The sequence below is a fragment of the Phoenix dactylifera genome, chromosome 14 (genome assembly GCF_009389715.1).
Source record: "Phoenix dactylifera cultivar Barhee BC4 chromosome 14, palm_55x_up_171113_PBpolish2nd_filt_p, whole genome shotgun sequence".
NCBI lineage: Eukaryota > Viridiplantae > Streptophyta > Magnoliopsida > Arecales > Arecaceae > Phoenix > Phoenix dactylifera.
The window spans coordinates 2,917,324-2,937,944 of NC_052405.1; the positions used below are offsets into that span (position 1 = coordinate 2,917,324).

The following is a 20,621-nucleotide window of genomic DNA, read 5'->3' on the forward strand; positions in this document are numbered from 1 at the left end:
TGGCAACTAATAATTCTAGCATTTTGGGAATCTCTAGTTCTTCAAGTTTCTCCATAAACGCCTGAAACCTCTAGTGTTGAAGAAAAAACATTTCACAATAATTAATAAATATTTTCTTCATTGTAAAACTTTTATCAAAATAATAATATAATAGATATGCTAATGGTCCGCTGTACTAGTCTGAATTGGGCAATAAAAGGCGATATGTATTGGTTCAGTACCAGTATTTGATACAGATGACGTAATCACCTTTGATATGTCAAAAAAAATTTGTACAGTATCGTACTGATACTATACTAGTGTGGCACTAATATAGAATTCGATATCGAGATGGCAAATTTTAAACATACTAATTAATTAATAATTCAATTTAATGTATCTAAAAAAATTTATTTAATTCCATCGTAGGGGTAGGGATGGTGTGATCATAAACAAGCATAATTTTTGAACCGAAAATCTCGAGTATCTCAGAAAATGTGCACCGCGTGCTATCATTTGTTAATCAATGGTCTTGATGAGTTGATGTACACGGGGGGTCAATGAGCCTCTTTATCCGCGTTCGTTCGTGGGGAAAAGGACGGGAAGAAAAGATGATATCGAACTCTCTCAGCTCTTAGTATCGTCGGTCTAGCTAAGCCCAATAGTAGAGATGGCCAACGGATCGATGGCTCTGAGTCGTCTCCAGCTCCTCAAGCCTCCGCATCCCTCTCTATCATTTCTCCCCACCATCTCATCTCCTCCTCCTCGGCTCCTTTCCCCGTCCTGCTCGCTCGCCAAGAGCTTCTCCGCCCGTCGTCTCTTCTGCTCCAAATCAGATGGGCCGCTCGAGGTCAGTGCCGTGGATCGCACCAACTCGCCTGTGCGATTCCCTCGTCTTCTTCGTTTTTTGATCTCTTTTTCTCCCTTTATTACTTATGAAGCAGGATTCGGGCGCGGGGGAGAGCTCTCCTTCTATAGTGGGCGATCTTCTGGATTACCTCAACGAATCTTGGACTCAGTTCCACGCCACTGGTGCTATTGATTCTGAGATTCGATCTTTTTCTATTTCGATTTTAATAGAAGAAAATCTGTCAAGATCAAGGTGAATGAATTGGTCAAAAAACTCTAAAAGAATCTGTGATTTTAACGAGATTTTTTTTTTGTTGTATGCGTGTTTTTCGCATTTTCAGCTGAAGCGAAAAGGCAACTGATCGCAGCTGGATTCCGTTTGCTAAATGAGAATGATGATTGGGATCTGCAGCCGGGAGGGCGCTACTTCTTCACGCGGAACATGTCCTCTTTGGTTGCCTTTGCAGTCGGAGAAAAGTGAGTCATCTATCATTCCTTCGCGTATGCGATGCATGTGCATATGCGTGGCCTTTTGTATGTGTACCAGTTGTTTAGATTGTTGTTAATGTTGGGAAAAAGCTAAGTTCTTACGCTTGACATGAAAGACACGGTTTCACATGCGTGTTCTGATTAATAATTTCAACTCACATGATCTAATCGTTAGTAATAAATTTCCACTGAAGACTCAAAATCTTTCATGCTTAAGCTGAAATTATATGTTGCACATTGCACAAACATCATTCAGTTATCATTAGTACTAGCATAAAACTCGCGCTTTGCTTAGGTATGTTTTTTTTTCTCCTTTCTGCAAGGTTCATTGCTGAGCAGAAACTCCCATTGTTAGTATTGATGTCCACATGATGAATGGAGAATTATGCACAAGCTGATCCTCCTTATAGAAACTACCATCATTAATATCGGCGTCAATGACAGCAGCCTCAAATGATGCACGGGATATGATTTTTCCTCCTTTTTTCAAGTGTTTTTGAAATGCAATATGACAATGTATCCTTTCATCAATATCAACGTCGTTAATAGTGGCTTCCACATGATGAATTAAGAAAGCAAAATTCTCCATTCAAAAACTACCGTCATTAGTACAGGCATCGTTAAATGGTTTTGTTTTTTTTTCCACCTATTTTTTCTCTCACATAATTAATTATACAATTATAATTGATACTTAAGTAAGATACTTTGATCTATTGCTTATACTTGCTTGTCACTAAATGAATAGACAATTTTCACCAAAAAAAATGAACAAATAATATAATACTTACTTATAACAGATATCTGTTAATAAGTAGTTTGTTATAAGCTTATTTTCCTCTTGTATCAACTATAAGAGTCCTACTTGTTATTCAAAATGAGAACTTTATTGATGATATTATCAATACGGGCATCCAGATGGTGAATGGTGAGCTCAGCACAAACGAAGCTTCCATTTTAGATATATATATATATATATATTCAAATAGAATACATATAAGAGTCCTACTTATTATTCAAAATGAAGAAGTGTATTAATGATATCATTAACATGAGCATCCACTTGGCGAATAGAGAGCTCAACACAAGCTAGGCCTTCATCTTAGTTATATACTTATATGTGATAGATTTGTTTCCATCATGAGTTTTGGAATTATTCTATCTTGGTTAAATTCTTGATTGTCTTTACCTGATTAAGTCAAAAAATGCAAATCCTCTCAATTTCATAGGATCATTGCCTTGCCTTTTGCAGATACAATGTTGGCAGTGGGTTTCATGTAATTGCTGCTCACACAGATAGCCCATGCTTGAAACTGAAGCCCAGGTCTGCATCCTCCAAGTCTGGGTTTCTAATGGTAAATGTGCAGACATATGGATCAGGCTTATGGCACACGTGGTTTGATAGAGATCTAAGTGTAGCTGGAAGAGTTATCCTAAAAGCTAGCGATGGTTCCTATGTGCATAAGCTTGTCAAAGTGAGGAGACCTTTACTGCGTATACCAACATTGGCCATACATCTTGACCGGTTGCTACTTGTTCCTTCTTTTTATTGCTGACTACTACCTGTTGTAATAATTAATGCGAAAGTATGGTATTACTTTATTTTGAATCACTTGTACCTGTTTGAAGCTGGTTGTGGAGAATAAGTCATTTCTAGTTTTTAAAGTGTCGAGGTATTCCCTTAACATAGTTACCAAGTCTTTGTTTGGAAGTAGCTGTTCAATTACACAGAAATACTTTTTTTGACAAACTAGAATATACCAGAATACGTGGACTGCAGATCCTATTATCTCATATCTTAACTTATCCATCATATAATCCACTTATTGAGATGGAGATTTCATGATAAACTTAGTGTAAGTTGTTGGGAATTTAAATCTGTCAATGCAGTAATGGATGCCATTCATCCAAGTGAAAAGGAAATCAGTTAATTCAGGGAAACAAATTTCACCATTCATTCTGACTAATGCATGAAATAGTTCATCTTTCATATGACTCTTATTTGACGTAGATTTAAAGTTCATATTTTTCATACACCATGTCAGGCTCTTTATGGTTGATTAATCATGGTTTTTTGGTTGGAATATGATTGACTATAACTTAGTATTAGATTTGCCCAAAATAAAGGAAGGCAACATGGAATTCTCTAAAGCTATTTGTGAGTCTGTCCTGTTGGATTTTAATGGCATTTTTTGATGGAGATCAATGTTAAAGCTGAAATAATTAAGTGTCCTGCTAAAACATGTCATAGACACATGCAGGTGGATACGTGCACCCACATAGACATGCCTAATTACTTCAGAAATTTTGGTACATCTAGCATTACGTGGCTCAGATTTTCAGTTCAACTCTAATCAATTCTCTGAAGGTTTGGTAAATGATTTGCTTTCCAAGGAACGGGATGGACATGCTAAGCATTTGAACTGTTCAAGTGGATATCTTGAAGAAGTGGTGCTCATGGTTGAGCAGAGTGTCAATTTGTTGGGTGTTCTAAGGCAGATTGAAGAATAGATTCAATGATTATGAAGATAAAATTTAGACATTTATCAATGTTCAAAAGTTTCTGGGAATTTTTTTTGAAGAAAAATTTAGGTAAATAGGGTGCAACTTGGATTGTGCTGAACCGGAACCTGCCTACCCAAACCATTTATTGGTGGGTTGGGCTTGAGGTTTTACAAATTTGGGTGGGGCTTGAGCTCAAAATATCCCAACCTGATCCCAAGAGGGCTGGGTTAGGGCTGACATTCAACATATTGTGGCCTGACTTAACCTGACCTAATAAATAAAGCATATTTATGTTTCATATAGAATACTTGTATGTTTATATAACTGTCTTATTAGTCTTGTTACATTATATGTATGTACCATCAAAATTAATAGATGGTTGAGATCATAACCAAACAAATATTAATCCAGATCTCAAAATTTTCTCTATCTTAAAATTCCTATTCAACCGGATTAACTTGGCACATACCAACCCAACCCAACTAACTTGGCCCAACCTAAATTTAGCTTAAGACTGCGCTGGGTTGTGTCCGATTAGAGAAATGCCAACCTGAAATCTAGTTGAGCTGGGTTGTGTTATGGTTGGGACATATAGAGATTGGGTTGGGTTAGGGTTTTCTTCAACCCAACTTAACCTGTTTGAGTTGCAGCACTATATGTAAACATTGAAAGCTTCAATCATTTGGCAATTTTTCTGACTAGATTTTCTTGGGTGGTCAACTATAATCCATAAAACACTTAAATTTCATCAATTATTTTCCTTTTGAGATTATTCTCTTTATGAGAAATTTGTTCAATTCTTGATTGGCACCATTGTTCATGTCTTATTGTGATATGGAACTCTGCTGCTGAAGTTACAAGACAAAAATGATATCGTATATCACATTTCTATCTCAGTCCCTGTTACAAACCTGCAGCCTCCATTTGCCTTCTGTGCTCTTCGTTATGTTTCCATGCATTTCCATTTGATTCTCTTTAAGTTGCCCATCTCATTTATTTATTCCTCCAATTCACCTGTGCCCATGCATGGAAAACGGATTATGGACACAAAAGATGCACTTATTTTAGTCCTTTACATTCAGCATGCTGTTTTGTTTTGGCCGCCGGGTGAGGGGGTGTAGAAATATTAACTAATTCTTCTTTTCATATAGCACAGTGAACACAGAAGGTTTCAAACCAAACTTTGAGAGTCATCTTGTTCCACTTCTGGCAACAAAACTTGAGGCACAAGTGAAATCTGAAGAAAAAAAGTCTTCATCAATCTCTTCAAAAGGTGTTCATCATTCACTGCTGTTGCAGGTATTTTTGTGAATATTATTATGATTTTTTGTTAAGTTCCTGAAAATGTCACATTTGTGGTTTCAAATAGAATTATTGATTGGATTATGAGGCTATTAGCAACTTCACCTTTCAGAGTTGAAAGTAGGAAGGTGGTGGTCACAGTTTGTTGATTTATGAACTCTGCATTTCAGGTGTTATCTGAGGAACTTGGATGCAATGTTGATGAAATAATGGGTACAGAGTTAAATGTTTGCGATACACAGCCTAGCTGTCTTGGAGGTGGAAATAATGAATTTATCTTCTCTGGTAGACTTGACAATCTTGCTTCGAGTTATTGTGCACTCAGATCTCTTCTGGACTCATGTAAGTCTCCCGGAGCTTTAGCCAATGAGCAGGCTATCAGAATGGTTGCTTTATTTGATAATGAAGAGGTAATCATTTCCAATGCAGCTTCGAATCATGGTCATGTCTTCTGTTCCATTTTTCTGTTGCAGTGGCATCTCTTCTTGCAGCATTACTTTCTTCCCGTTTTTTGCTCGGACCGAATCACTGTCCCTATATGCAGTCACTTATCTTTATATTCCGGTCTCATTTTTTGGAAAGCTGTTTTTGGAAGGAAAATTGTGTGTAGGAACCAGTGCTTCTTACTTACTCATATTGCTCAAACTTCTTATCTAAAGTAATCTTCAGTATTACATAGGGCGTGAGATTGTTGATAGTTGTGTTATATGTCGTGTCTAGTGGTAAAGAAACAGAAAACTGTATGTTAAATCTGGTTATGTTTCAGTCTGTAGGTACTGAGTTCTTACCACACTTGGACATTCACAAACTTAAGCAGTATCACATGGGTTTTCTCAACTATGCAGGTGGGATCAAACTCAATACAAGGAGCAGGCGCACCAACCATGTTCCAGGCCATGAGACGCATTGTTGGTTGCTTAGCTCAGGAGTACATAGGAGAGGGTGCTTTTGAACGTGCAATACGCTCGTCTTTTCTTGGTATGCTGTTCAAGTTTGCTTTTTCTCCCTTTTTCTTGACTTGAACTGGCGACGGATCAAGTATTATCAGATCATTTGTAAAAACTAGTCTAATGGAAATGTGAATCCTTTATCTCTTGCATATAAATCATTCTGTGGTTAAGTTTTGTAGACCGGTAGTGATCATGTTATTACCTTGTTGTCCATGTATCTATTTAACTATAAGTGATGATAGTTGGTTAATTATCTTATACATTGATTTGCTATTGACTTATGATGGGTAGGCCAGTTTCTTTGACCTCAGCGTGGCAGAAATCAATGAATGCTAATTAATTGAGAAAGTGATACAAACATGTGAATTGATTCCTTAGTTGATTACTTTTAAACTTTCTGACCATAAGATGATCACAGGAAATGTCTAGCTACTTATGGTCTTAACTGATAACGGAAGCAATGATACCTCAAACCATATACAGTCCTATCATTAGATAATTTAGTAGATTCTTAAATTATGCAAGTTACGCACACAGTTACTGTTACGGGGGGTTCCCCGAATTTAGTCCCACATTGGCTAATCAGCGGAAAGGTCTGTGCCTTAAATGGGGGGCTCAATAACCTCTTCTCACCGAGGCGCCTTTTGAAGGGCAAACCCGTGAGGGGTGGAATGGGTGGTTCCACCCGGGGCGCCGTCAAAGCGCGGACCCCCGGGAGCGGTCACGATCCCCGATCTCCAAAGCGGACAATACCTCGGTGAGGACGCGGTCGCTTTCCCTGCTCGGCTGGTGTGTGGGCTGTGCTGGTGACGGGGTGCAAATCCCGCATCAGATGGCGCTAGAAGGAGGGCCTGGTCCTCCGCCTATCCAGCAAGGAGCCGACCTGGGCACAGGACCTTCCCGCTGGGGGGCTGTGTTACGGGGGGTTCCCCGAATTTAGTCCCACATCGGCTAATCAGCGGAAAGGTCTGTGCCTTAAATGGGGGGCTCAATAACCTCTTCTCACCGAGGCGCCTTTTGAAGGGCAAACCCGTGAGGGGTGGAATGAGTGGTTCCACCCGGGGCGCCGTCAAAGCGCGGACCCCTGGGAGCGGTCACGATCCCCGATCCCCAAAGCGGACAATACCTCGGTGAGGACGCGGTCGCTTTCCCTGCTCGGCTGGTGTGTGGGCTGTGCTGGTGACGGGGTGCAAATCCCGCATCAGTTACCAATCTTCTTAAGATGAAGCTTGCAATCAGCATAAGCTATGCTTTTGATAGAATCAGTATGTGACCTATTGACAATATAAAACTTGGTACTTTTTCAGATATACATTAAAATTTGAAGTGTATATGCACATTTCTGGTTGCCCCATTGGTCGGTAGTTATTTCTTCAGCATGCGTTGATAAGAAGTTGGCATTAATAGGATAAAATTTCTTCCAATTTGGGAAACTCTCGGCTGTACAAGCCCAATATTCTTGGGACACTCGAAATCACCTTTTACAAGGAATATTGACTTAAATGACCCAGGAGCTGTAGAGCCTGGTCCACTCTTGATGGAGGGTCGCCGCTTATTTAGTAGTTCAACTCCAGTGCAGGTTCCTACTGTTGGGAATTGTGTCCCAAAGCCAATTTTTTTATTGTAAGAAATTGGATTATGTATATGTTTTATTAAAATGAATAAAAATTTATTCTGGCAATTTTTTATTCATCACAAGTATTACATCTTTAAATTGAACTCCTGTGTATTGTGATGAAGTCCTTAGGACTAATTTAGTGGATAAAAGAGGTTTTATCATTTAGTCCTTAAACCAGTTTGCGACCAAATGATGAGCTGTCAATTGGACGATAGCTATGTCAAATATAGGTCGTTATGTGCCATTTAGTTGGTTGTCCTCTTAAACCAAGGAGTGTGGAGGCACTGTATGGCATACAGATGAGATGTAGGAGTACATCGTCACTGGACAGTGACTCACCTACGTAGCACTCCACTGTCAGGAGTTAGCTCGCAAAGCGTATGGGCATAAGTACCCCTTAGATCCGAGACTGTCACGATGACTTGCAAGCAACTCACTGTACTTAGGCTCTGGATGACCTGAATTTCTAATTCAGGGATCAGAAGGATGCTAGGTGCAGTCAAGTACTCGCGAAGTCTGTGTATGAGTCAAGATGGGATTGACCGCTCCAGATTTTAGGAGTTGATGTCTCACTGTATTTCAATTCAGTAAACCTTGGCCAGGGTAAACCAAGTAATAGGTCACTTGATTTGATTAATTGAAATACACTATGGATGACCGGACCCAGAGTTCGATAGTCCACTCTGAGGTCATCTTGAGCATCGATGGTCATAGAGATGAATTATGCAAGAAACATATGTTTAGGTTCTTGAATGTTGCTTTGCATATTCGACCTATCCGGACGTCGGATATCATTGCTAGATGGTCACCTCGATTAGTGCATGGAGTAGTCCATGTATTACCGGCTTAGTGTTCGAACCTATCGGAGTCACGCACATTAGTCAAGCTAAGTAGGAAGGTCTTGACCCAATTTAATTAAGAATTAAATTGTGGGTCATTTGGAATTTGGTTCTGTCTATGTTCAGCTAGCACTGAACATGAGGTACATGCTAAATTTCATGGATGAACAACTAATTAAGTCTGTATTTCAGGTCAATCAAGTTTCAATTAATGTAATTGAACTCGATCAAGACTCAATTGTTGAGATTGGATTTGATTAGGTCTAAATTAGTGTAATTGGGCTCGATCACGATTTAATTGGAATTTAATTTCGTATTTGTTCTAATCTAAGTCGGACTTGGATCGAGCCGAAACTAGACCCAATTGAATCTCCCATGAGTCGGACTCATGTGGAATTTTTTCGGATCAAAAATTCATTCAAATGGGCTGCCAATTTGGTTTAGAACCAAATAGGCTAACTTATGATCAAATGGGCTAACCAATTTGAATCAGAAGTTGACTTCTCCTATTTGAATTGGCTACTGACCGTGAATATCACTCATGGACCCGTGGACCACTCCCCCTCATGGACCCTTAACACTTTTTTGTGAGCCGCGACTCTCACCTGGGACGCATGAAATAGAGAAGCTCTGTTCCATGCGTTCGCGACCCTTTGGACCGGCAATTGTGCGGCCAACCGGCCTCCGGCCAGACGGCCGACTGGACCGGAATGTGCGGTTTTGAACCGCCAACATTCCAGTTCAGTTTGATTTTTGAAATCCGACAGTAATTGGCATTAATCGCTGTTTTATTCCACGGTTGTTTTTGAAACAATCGCTATCAAATTCATTCATATTTGATAATGAATGAATTCAATAACGCTAGACCATTTACGCCTCTTAACTCCTCTCAGCGTTGGCCTATTTGTAGGCCACCATTTCCTCTTGGAAGAAGAAGAGAGAGAATTTTTCTTGGGAAGAAACCGTCAGACAGAGAGAGGTTGATTCTGTGAAGAAGAAGAAGAGAGAGGAAGGAGTCCTTTCTCTCTGGTGGTTTGGAGTTCGACCCAGGTCAGGTGTCCTCTCCTCCCTTCCATTCTCTCTGTGATCAGGATCAAGAGATGGGCGTCTGTGGCTCAGGCGTGCTGTGAAGAAACGGGAAAAAAGAAACCAAAGAAAGAAAGAAAGAGAAGAAAGAAAGAAACAGAAAAGGGAAGGTCCTTTTCTGGATTTCCTTTCTTCCAAGGGTCCTTTTGCAAAAGATTGTTTTGCACGAGTAAAGACATCATCCAACCTTCTTGCGAAGCTTGACGTGCGTGCGAAGTAGAGGGCTTGCAGATCCAGGCCTCGCAGAGCTACCTTCAGGGATCCAGATCCAGATTACCTCGACCAACTTCCGCTGCGGGCTTGAGGTAATTTTACATAAAAGTTAAATTTAATATTTATAATTGTTATAAATAAAATAAATAAAAATTTTAAAACTGATTTTCATGCCTGGCGTTCGATTTTATTGGACAACTCGGGAGATTTTTCCTTCACCTACTCCTTCACGGAAGTTGAGTGATTGCCACCTAACGATTGCCCATCGAGATGCCTTGTGTGTGCTTGCGGAACTTTTTTAATTGCTTGGGATTCTTCTCTCACGTAAACTTCGACCATTTTGGATTTATGCGGTTAACAATATATACAGGCATCCAAATAGGCCCTCAAAGAATCGGAAAAACAACCCCAGTGGTGTTGAGGCTTGCAGTTGTGATTAATAGAAATTATTAGTATTATATGGTGATTTAGTTTAGCATTCCTTCCTATATGCAAGTTCATAACCTTGAAATAACCAGATCTTTTGTTTTTCTGTTTCCCCTCCCTAGTGTCCGCCGACATGGCACATGGTCTGCACCCAAACTTTTCAGATAAATATGAAGAACACCACAGGCCAGAGCTACAAAAGGGGCTTGTTGTCAAACATAATGCTAACCAGCGCTATGCCACGAGTGCAGTAACTGCCTTTCTTTTCAAGGAAGTGGCAAATATTCATAACCTTCCAGTTCAGGTATTGCCTATGGGATTAAATATTGCATTGTATGGTAATTGCTACTGCCACTTCAAAAACTTTTTTTCTTTTCATTGTTATTGATTGCTTTGGATTAAAACATGACAATGAATTGTTAAATCATTTTTTAATCCAAGATTTAATTTCTATTAATTGCTGGCATTGTCATCACTGCCGCAATTACCTGATTTTTGTGTACCAACAACATAATTGTCTGGAAATAAATCCTTTAGAGATTACTGAATGCAGCATGTCAACTCCGTTTTGCAACTTTTTTGTTATAAAACCATAATTTGGGAGTTTCCGTATGTCAATATCGTAATGCTTAAGAAGCATGCGGACAAAAACATGCAATGACGTGAAAATAAGAAGTCATAACATACTTGTCAACTCTCAAATTGATTCTATGTTTGAAATTATGGCATTTTATATGTAACAATTTGTTCTATGTTTTTCATGGTTTCTTTTGGAATAAAGATTTGCATGTTGTAGTTCTGCTGGGTATCATCCATTCTTCAAAAAATTTTGTATAAGAACTTCATGCATGATCTCCTTTATTGCTTGTAGTCTGTTATTATGGCATCTGGTGATCAACAGAATGCCCCCTCCCTTCCTCCCTCCCTCCCTCTCTCTGTGCGCGCAAGTGCATACGCATGCATGTGTGCACGCACATGCATGTGCATGTGAGAGAGAGGCTCATGGTTTTCTCTTTCACTATGAAAATTTTTCTCTTGCAGTCTTTACTAACAACTCAGGCGCCATATAATAGTACACAAAAAAGTATTTGAGAGAATGTTTTGTTGCCATCACATAGAGATTACTAGTGATTCTTCCATGATCGTCTCTTGCCTGTCTTTAATGTTAGACAAGATTGATGGCTCAATTCTGTACCTCACTTTATTTAGTCTTTGATTTCCTTTCAAGAGCTTGGGAATGTGGAAAATGTTTTCTTATACCAGTCACAACATATGTTGGAGAGGGCACATTCTTTATCAAGATTAACAATAAAATTGACCTTAAAAGTTGTCTGGATTGATGTCATTTACCGTATTTCCTTCTAAGTTTGTTTGCTTCAAGAGCTCTGTTCCACCGCTCTGACAATTCCACTAGAATACCGTGGTTGTTCTCTTCTGCTAGTTTGTGAAGAGTAGACCTATAAAATCTTTAATTGGCTCATGATGTAGGTCATCATCGGCACTTGAAATTCTTCTATGTGCCACACCTTGTTTTAATTGAAGGGATTTTCTTAGTATTTGTTAAGAAATTAAAAGTGGCTTGCTTGCTGCTTTCAATTGTTCATCTAAGTACATCCTGCTAAGTCTAGAATCCTGCTGCCTTTTTTTTTTTTTTTTTTTTTTTTTTGCTTAAAAAAAGGGGTAGGGGGGAGGAAGGGACAAGCCTACCCCCGCGTAGCAGCCCCCAACTGGGCCCCCGCCCCACCAGGAGAATGTTCGATGCGGGCAGAAATGGCCGTGTGTTGGGCACCCCGACCGGTTTTACTCATACCCTCCCCACCCGTGGGCCCGGCTCAGCTACTCCTCTGAGCTCTGGCTCGAGTCCCACGTGTGAGTACGTCACACCCGGCACCACCCCGGCTACTAGCGGTTCAAGAGCGGTCCTACACCACAAGTCCAAGCAGTGGCCAAAGTAGTAAGCTCCGGTCCACAATTTAATCGTCGCCGCAGCGATTCGAACTTGGGACCTTGTGGTTAGAATTGCTGCCCAGTACCACTAGGCTACCACCTTGGTGGCATCCTGCTGCCTTTTTTGAATATATAGCTTCTTTACCATGACATTTAGAAAGAGAGGTCATGACGTGGTCCAGTGAAAAACTGAGAATGTTTTTTTCTTACCGGCATCGTTTGTTGCATAGTTTGTGCTACAAACTGTATATTTTTTTTAATTCTTTTGTGGCCTGTGGTTACCACATTTGTATAAATTGAAAATTTTGTCCTCTCTATCTTTGTTCTAGATAAAGGTTACAATCAGCAATATTAAGAAGAATTTTGACTTGTTAAATCCATGCAGGAATTTGTTGTAAGAAATGATATGGGATGTGGATCTACTATAGGCCCCATACTTGCTTCTGGGGTTGGTATCCGAACTGTAGATTGTGGCATTCCTCAGCTCTCCATGCACAGGTGTGTCTATCTCATCCTCGGGCTTTACTACATGTACATAAATTCCAAGCAAATTTGTTGCTTCAATGTGAGAATGTATCATCTCTATAAATTAAATTAATGGTAGGAAACTGCGATTTCAGGAATCCATTAGATCCAAAACCACATGAGAAGCCAAAATTTGTGTTTAAAATTCATGCAGTATAAGTCTCTTGGATAATGACAAATCAGTTTTTGTTAGCATAGAAGTGACAGCAAGCAAGTTTGATTGGCTGAAAGTATAACCGACAGCCTGATCCTCTGGCCAAAAAATGAAATAAGCTGGACTTTTGTTTAGCAAAGTCAATAGAACCATGATTTGGTATAAACAGGCGGTCTGGCAGATGCATGGACATCTGCATGCATAAAAGGCAGTCTCCAAATTAGGGTCCATCTTTTGATTTATTTGGCTTCATAATCTTGGTCTCCACCATTTATATTTTAGTTCATGTCCTTATCAGGGCCATGTGTTCCTAAACACTCTTAAAGGAGCAGAACCATATGTGGATCCCAATTGTCTTCACCTTTTGCTTACAGAAGTGAATAATCTCATATCCCTTTATCCGTGCTATTCCTAGCTTCCTCATGTGTTCTAGTTGTTATTGTTCTTGCTCGACGCATCCATCCTAATATATTAACATGGTTGCTGAGCTCGTCTTATGCACAGGAAGTCACTTCATCAAATTACTGCCCATATCAAACACACTGTTTAGTTGACCTATTCTGCTAGCAATAAACAGTTTTTTTTGTTATTGCTGACTGATATACCACGGTACTCAACTTGTATCACTTTGATCACCACATTAAATACCTCGGCCCCATATTAAGGAGCCAGTGTTGTAATCCATCCTTCCATACACTCTGATGCCTCATCTCCATAAAATTTCCTTATTATTCTGCATCCGATTATTACATTCTTGTTGCTGAATATAAACCCATTGAAAAGAAAATGTAAGTGTTTCTCTAGGTTTAAATGGACCAGTCTCCAGAGACATGGCGAGAATCTAGCCTGAAATATCTATATATTTCGGTTAGCATATCTACGGGAATGGATGTAACTCCAGGTTGATCCAACTAGTCATCAATCTGAATGGTGTTGATATGGTATCACTGCTATCACATGAACATCAGTAGCCCTGTATTTTTCCAAACACAGGATTTGGTGTCTTGGCCTGATGGTGTAATAGGTCCCCTTTGTCCTGGCGTCTTATTGGGTGTAGCTGCTCTGGTGAGTTGTGAGGTTACCGTCCAGTTACCATCCAGATTGTTTACAGGTTTTAGCTGAACAGCTATTGGTTTTTTGATGTTCATTCTTATCTGAATTGTCCTTTTCGTTTGTACCATTTAGCTTTTCCTGCCATGGAGATACATACGAATCAAGTGGGTAGCATCATTTTGTGGCATTCGTCTGAATGGCTCATTGAAAATGGACAGATACCAAACTGCTCTGCAGTGCCCTAAATTTTTCTGGTATGACCGGAGCCCTTAACTTCATTAATTTGTCTTGGCACCCACCTTTTATTTTATCTATGATCATTGAGTATCTCTAAAATTGAGGGTGGACCTTCACGTGCAGTGGCCCAAGTCAATTTATGGTGGGCTATGGTAATTAATGAACGGCTTATGTCACGGGCGAACATCTAGAAAGAGCCTGTATTTAAAAAAAAAAAAACTTAAAAAGAAATTGTTCATGTTATCTGATTCAATGTGTGTGGTCTTTCCTGCTTTTCTGACCATATATAAAGCTCATATTTACAATAAAATCCTTGCAATACAGATAGTGTACACTAAATCTCTTGTTTATTGAATTCATAAATACAGGATTTACAATTTATTTGGCAATCTACTTTTTAACTATAGAATTAGATTTTCTTTTTGATTTAATCAATATAATGTCAGGACATTCTAACACTATGTAACTACTATTAGTATTGCACTTGAAGAAGTACGATGCGAACAATTTGCTGCTTACTGCAGTTAGTGTCATTTACAGTGCTACAGCTCTTACAAAGTTTGGTAGGCCAATATAATGCTAATCATGCTTTTAGCACGCTTAATAAGAATATGCACCATCTGAGGGGAGATGAACTGACCTCGAAATAGGTATTAGGAGGACTTGTCCTCAATCATAGGACATGTAGGCGCTCAAGTTTATTGGTACTATAACCACCACGAGAGCAAAATTCTAGTTGTTGGTCTCTTTTCGGTGATTCCAAGGCAGAGAGTCTTGTCTTCAATGGCAAGGCGTTCATGAGGATACCTAGTGAAATTATTAAGAAAAGTGAAAAGCTCTATCATATGATTAAATTAGTGTCGTTTGGAATAATACATTTAGATGTTTGCTTTGAGTCGCGACTTGTACTTTAATTGTTATCTCCAAATAATATATTTTCTTTTAAAAAAACGCAGACCATTTTGTTTTTGCTTATTTTATGATGTAATCATTGAAAAGGGCTCAAGTTGGCCGTTGATGGGACGCCAAACTCAAGAGCACATGACATATACTAGCTCGGAGTCAACCGGGGCGTACGGATTGATCATGGGTCATGTCTCTCTGTCTCTCTGATGTAGTTTCATGGTCGACCCTTATCTCTCTTTCTTTCTCTGGACTCTCCTTTTCTTCTTGCAGGAGACGGTGGCCTTTTTTTTTTTTTTTTCGCTAAAAGAGACGGTGGCCTTTGTTATGTTTAAGAAACACAATGACCTCACGTCGAATCCATCGCATCTGTCTCTGACTCGAAATCACCCATCAGCCTTTTAAATCTCAGAGTGGAGATTACTACATCTCTTTAGGGATCCGGTTTGAAAAGTCCGTAATTATAACGAGGACGGCTTTGGAAAGCCAACGGGCATCTACCAATTATTCCCACTGCCGGGCAGCCTTAATTAATTCTTCCTACCATTACACTGCAAGGTTTCCTTTGTTTTGATCCCACCGTACACTAGGGATTATGAACTGTTCACAGGAAGATCGTGCATCAGATGGTCTGTGATAGCCTGTTTCAGTCTCCCTGAAGCTTGCCCATCCAGATTTTAGTTGCATCATTGGTGAGGTGGCTAGACAAACTAAGCCATTTCTATCCCAACTGCCAAACACCTGCATTCCATTTGATTGAAGCCGTCCCCTTACTATGTATGATATCTGATGGGGAAAAACTTCAGATTATTGCATGTTGTAATGTTTAGGTAGGAGCCCTGAGGGTTGTGATAGAGCTTCTTCGACTGTTATTACTTCGGTTGTTCGTGCTTAATTTGCCTGTGGTCCAAGCACGTAGATTAGCCATTTAGCCTTAATTTTATATTTAGACAGTCAGTTTATCAGCTTAATTACCCTTCTTGTTTTTCTTACCGGAAACATTGACCTTGCAACACCAGAAATCTCCTCATAGCTTTTGAAATTTAGCATGATAAGGAGCCAGTTTGACAAACATATTTATGTTAATTCAGAAGTGTGGAAATGATTCGACGCCTACCAAACTGAGGTAAACAGAAGCAGAACTTGGAGCAGGATTCTGGTGGCTACTTGTTCTGTAACGTAGAGACATCTGAAGTTAGACTTAGGGAAAAAGTAGCTAAATTTTCAAGGTATAAACATGAACTTTATTGATATAAGAACGTCTTGTACATGTAGCGTAATTTTTTTTCCTGTTCCCATTAAAATAGTGAGCGTTCTATGCATGCTAACCCCTCTCCATGTCCTCGATGCAGCGTGCGGGAGGTATGTGGCAAAGAAGATGTGGATATCGCTTACAAACATTTCCTGGCCTTCTTCCAATCTTTCTCTGACATCGATGGGAAGCTAAGCGTGGATTTTTAGGTGATATCACAGCTTTGCTTCGCGGTGTTGTTTCAAAACTATTCTTAGCTGCGGTAAAATCGAGCTGTTTAAGCATTTAGCATGTGGATTTTCGTTCCTGTTGGCACCGTTTCATATGGAAAGAAAGAAGAAATTCTAGGAGCAAAGCTAGATTTGATTACAGAACTATATATAACTGCCCTGTGGGCAAAAGAGACCCAGCAGCATAGGTTTCTAAACTATCACACAAAAGCATCCAAAAAGTCCTCAAGAACACATTTCCACGAGATCAAGGCTTGCTTGCACCAGGAGTGTTGGTGTCTGAGGGGGCGCCATTAAGGTCTGGGACGGGGCTGGGGCTGGGATTGGAGTTGGAGTTGGAGTTGGAGTTGGAGTTGGAGTTGGCCACCTTCTGCTTCAGCTCAGACAAGAGAGCCTGGTTCTGCTGGTTGAGAAGCTCGGCTTTCTTCCGCAGCCTTTCGTTCTCTTTCATTATGTAACAATTCTGCAAATAGAGCTTGGAGTTGACCCTTTCCATCAGTTCTAGTTAGGAACAGAACCCTGAAAACAATACCAACAATAACCGATATTAGCGTAGGAGAACAACAGAACCATGAGAATGAAAATGGTGGCAAACTGAATCAGATTGGTCCGAGTTGAAGTGAGCATCTCTCATGCATGTTTAACCCAATGACTTGTTTTTTCCCACGCGAAAAAAAAGGGGTTAAGGCACTGCAACCTAGAGAACAAAATGCTTTACTCAAAACATGCACAACTGAACCTTCTAAAGAAAAAGAAATCCATACAATGTGTCATGGATTCTGTGCCATAGCACATAAGTCAGGTGGCGATATGTGTGTGTGTGTGTGTGAGAGAGAGAGAGAGAGTCTTAACTACAGCATCCCCCCTTGTATATGACCATAAATATATAATTATTCAAACTATCCATCAAAAACAAAAAAAGTTTACATTAGACAAGAAGCATGGAGGAAGAGAAAGCCGCAGATATTATCTTTCCATTTCTATTGTTTGCGTGAAATATAAATTGGAAGAAATGAGATCTAACATTATAAGATAGATCCAATAGATAACTAAACAAACAAGAAGACAAGTGTTAAGGTTCGAAAGCAGTCGCCACTAAAAATTCCCTATCCTTGGCCGAAAAGGGTTCCCAAAGAACGGCCCTACATATACAAAACAAACCAATTCCCATGAAAACTACTTCCATCAACCTTCCTCCTCCAGCAGGCCGAGAAAATGAAACCAAAAAACAAACCTAAACCAACCCACTAACTTCAGAATGAGAAGACAAGATGCATGCCGCCAACCCCTCACTTCTCAAACAAAGAACATAGACCCCCATGCATATCAAGCTCAGATATTCCAAAAGAAGCAGCTCCAAAGAGATCACCTTTTCCCTTCGAAGTGAGAACTAAGAAAGTCAAGTTAGTATGACGGACGGAAAGAGGGAAGGAGGTAGCGAGTGTATGTAGTCGTGGATGGGCTCTTGGAGGTGGGGAGTGGGCATATTTATAGAGCAGAAGATGAAGGGCTGGGGACTGAAACATGCTTCTCTTTCTCTCTCTCCTCTCTCTCTCTCTCTCTCTCTCTCTCTCTCTCTCGCCTGCGCGCGCGCACACACCCCCTCTTTTGCAATACTCGCTCCCTCTGCTTCCATCTCGAGTGTGGCGCAGGAATCATGCATGTACGAATGCGAGCAAGCAAGGTGAGGCGGCCGGGAGGGGGCGAGAGTTTAATGTTAGCAAATGATGAGGTTGGGAGGGGTGGCGTCACGTGATGGTGGGGGGGTCCGGGGGGCATTCCGGGGATTCCTTGAGCCCTCAACATGATGATGGGTTCGGTCGAGCCCAAGATTCGCAATGATGGCCTTTCGGGCCCCCACCCTCCCCATCATCACCCCTCATCGATGCTCTTTTGTTTTTTCCCCCATCCTTACCATTATTGTCCCATTTATTATTATCCTCAGCAATCCCCTAATTTTACCCTCCCCCCCTATCCCACTCATGGACAAAGTAAAAAAACTAGATTCAAAATGATTTAGCCTGATCACTTGATGTTAATCCCACCTATCACTTGGCTAAGTCATAGGTGCTAATTATTAATTGATTTCATCTTTGCTATTTAATTTCGCCCCACTTTTTTTTTTTTTTTAATCGAGGAATTGCTTTGTAGTCCCTGATTCGATGCATATCCGTGTAAAAATTTTATCCCCTGGCCTGTGTGAAAGTGTGGCCAAATGAGGTACAAATGCAAATTAATTCTTAGCAAGGGTTAGAATCTATAAGTTGTAAATGGCTGAGGTCCTATTCTTAAATAATCATCAAATGAGGGACCGGAGTTAAATTTGCCTAAAACTTTTTTCCCTATCCTAATTGGTCCCCTAGTATTAGTAATGTTAATCCTTCCTGCATGAAGCGAACGTGGGTTTTGTTTCTTGTAACGACGGATGATTTGAAGGGGACAGAAGGGCAAAATGGTCAATCTGTTGGGCCCTCGTGGGCCTCGTTTGAATCATATGAACCGTTGCGAGGTGCGATGATGCGAGAAGCTTGTCTTCTACAATGCTTGATACACTTTTCGTGTAACGATTTTGATGCATTTTTTCGCCGAATTTTGATGATCTTTGCCGGCATTGTGCCAGCTGGACTATGGTTGGTTGGCGTAACCGATATTAAAACGGTATGACGGTTTTGCCCCTATGGGTGATGATGTTTCCGAGGATAGAATGGTCATGGGAAGCAAGAACCTCGTGGAGGCTTATTGGGTTAATTTTTGGAGTTTTTTTTGCATAAATATCTTTTTAAAAATTTAAATTTACGCAAATACTCTCTTAGATTTATATTTATTTTCGTAGCCTCATAAAATATTGTTTTTACATAAAGCCTCTAATATAACGGTTTTTCTAACACCGTTGATAAAAACCGTATTTATTTTAATTAAAAATAAAATAAAATTTTAAAATTATTTTTTTTGTCTTCCATCACGAATCATGATCACCTTATAAATATTTCTTTTTACACATCTACTCATTAAGGATATTTTAGTCATTTTAATTTGAAATCATTAATTTTCTAACGGTATTAGATGGTATGGGTACATATGCAAAAACAAGGATAAACAATAGGGTAGAATAGCAAAACAAGTATTTTACGAGGGTATACATGCAAATATTAATTTTGGAAGGGTATTTATATAAAATTCGATATTTAGAAGGGTATTCATGCACAAAAAAAAAAAAAAAGAGAGAAACTAGGCTTTCGAGCCTTTTGGTAGCAAGTAGTCTGATTCTGCCCCCCATAATCTATTTTATACTTTTAGTAGTGCTAATTGGTTACTCCGCATGCTAAAATATCAATCATATTATGGCACGAAGATAGCTAAGATTAGATTATTTAACACATCGAACGGGGTGCATTACATACCTCTAATCTGCTGCAAGAGAATTTATACAACGCCTTTTAACCTTTTTAGCTATAGATGATTAAATTGTACGTTTGGGGATTAGTATTAGCCTGCCACATAAGCTACTCGAGATTAATTAAGGCAAAAGGTGATGCCAGTTGGACTCCTAAGTCATGCCATCATTTGTGATCCTCTTGAAGTGGAGATTATCTGCCCATTACTCTAATTCTAGAAACGTTTTTCGCAGAGACAGACTCATGCTTCAACATTGCCTTTGCCTCAATCATAGGTAATTCACAACAGAAGGAAGAGAGATCAAGGGTTTGAAATCACTTCCGAGGTTCAGAGATGCACCAGAACCCTTATAATACAGTGTTATTCTTGAACAATACCGGCTAATAATGATGTCTCTCTTTGCTGCCTGCTGCCCACACAAAGGATGGATAGATACTTGCGTCCGTGGCCTACTACCTCGGGGCACAGAGAGGTTAGGTTTCGATGAGCGTAGCCTTCTCGATCGATCCCTCCAAGAGATTTTTGCATGGCTCCAAGAACATAAAATGAGCACCCATCCAAGTGCTCCACTTGATAGCTAGTCAAAACACCTATACCCGCTTCTTACCTTCTTTTGGTGCTCCTCCTTCCAACCCCATCATGACTGCTTCAGGGATTTGGCATTATGGTAT

At 39.9% G+C, this 20,621-nt stretch overlaps 1 protein-coding gene and 1 long non-coding RNA gene across 6 annotated transcripts; one reads left to right on the forward strand and one right to left on the reverse strand.

Annotated features, from left to right (window-relative positions):
- Window positions 1-617: 617 nt before the first annotated feature.
- On the forward strand, window positions 618-16,693 carry LOC103706015 (probable aspartyl aminopeptidase). Of its 5 annotated transcripts, XR_003385622.2 has the most exons (12): window positions 618-829; window positions 924-1,011; window positions 1,170-1,305; window positions 2,567-2,839; window positions 4,971-5,118; window positions 5,292-5,531; window positions 5,967-6,099; window positions 10,376-10,557; window positions 12,586-12,698; window positions 13,873-13,944; window positions 14,065-14,186; window positions 16,425-16,693. XR_003385622.2 is itself a non-coding variant. In XM_008789952.4 (10 exons), exons 1-10 carry the CDS (start codon window positions 650-652, stop codon window positions 16,531-16,533), a joined length of 1,602 nt encoding a protein of 533 aa, XP_008788174.1. In that variant the 5' UTR covers window positions 619-649; the 3' UTR covers window positions 16,534-16,693. The 5 variants fall into 5 exon arrangements, 1 of the variants encoding a protein (XP_008788174.1); XR_603895.4 differs by lacking the exon at window positions 13,873-13,944; XR_003385623.2 differs by lacking the exons at window positions 13,873-13,944; window positions 14,065-14,186 and adding an exon at window positions 15,169-16,301.
- LOC120113000 lies at window positions 16,424-18,284 on the reverse strand. Its single transcript, XR_005514687.1, has 2 exons — window positions 17,924-18,284; window positions 16,424-17,073 (listed from the first exon to the last, which is right to left on the reverse strand). It is a non-coding gene; the product is annotated as an uncharacterized LOC120113000 (long non-coding RNA).
- Between the last annotated feature and the right edge of the window lie 2,337 nt (window positions 18,285-20,621).

Bases quoted from the DNA above. Each gene is read 5' to 3' on its own strand.
- LOC103706015 (XM_008789952.4), top strand. From the start codon at position 650: ATGGCCAACGGATCGATGGCTCTGAGTCGTCTCCAGCTCCTCAAGCCT. The intron at 830-923 runs GTCAGTGCCGTG...CTTATGAAGCAG, and splicing joins AATCAGATGGGCCGCTCGAG to GATTCGGGCGCGGGGGAGAG. The intron at 5,532-5,966 runs GTAATCATTTCC...TCAACTATGCAG, and splicing joins CTTTATTTGATAATGAAGAG to GTGGGATCAAACTCAATACA.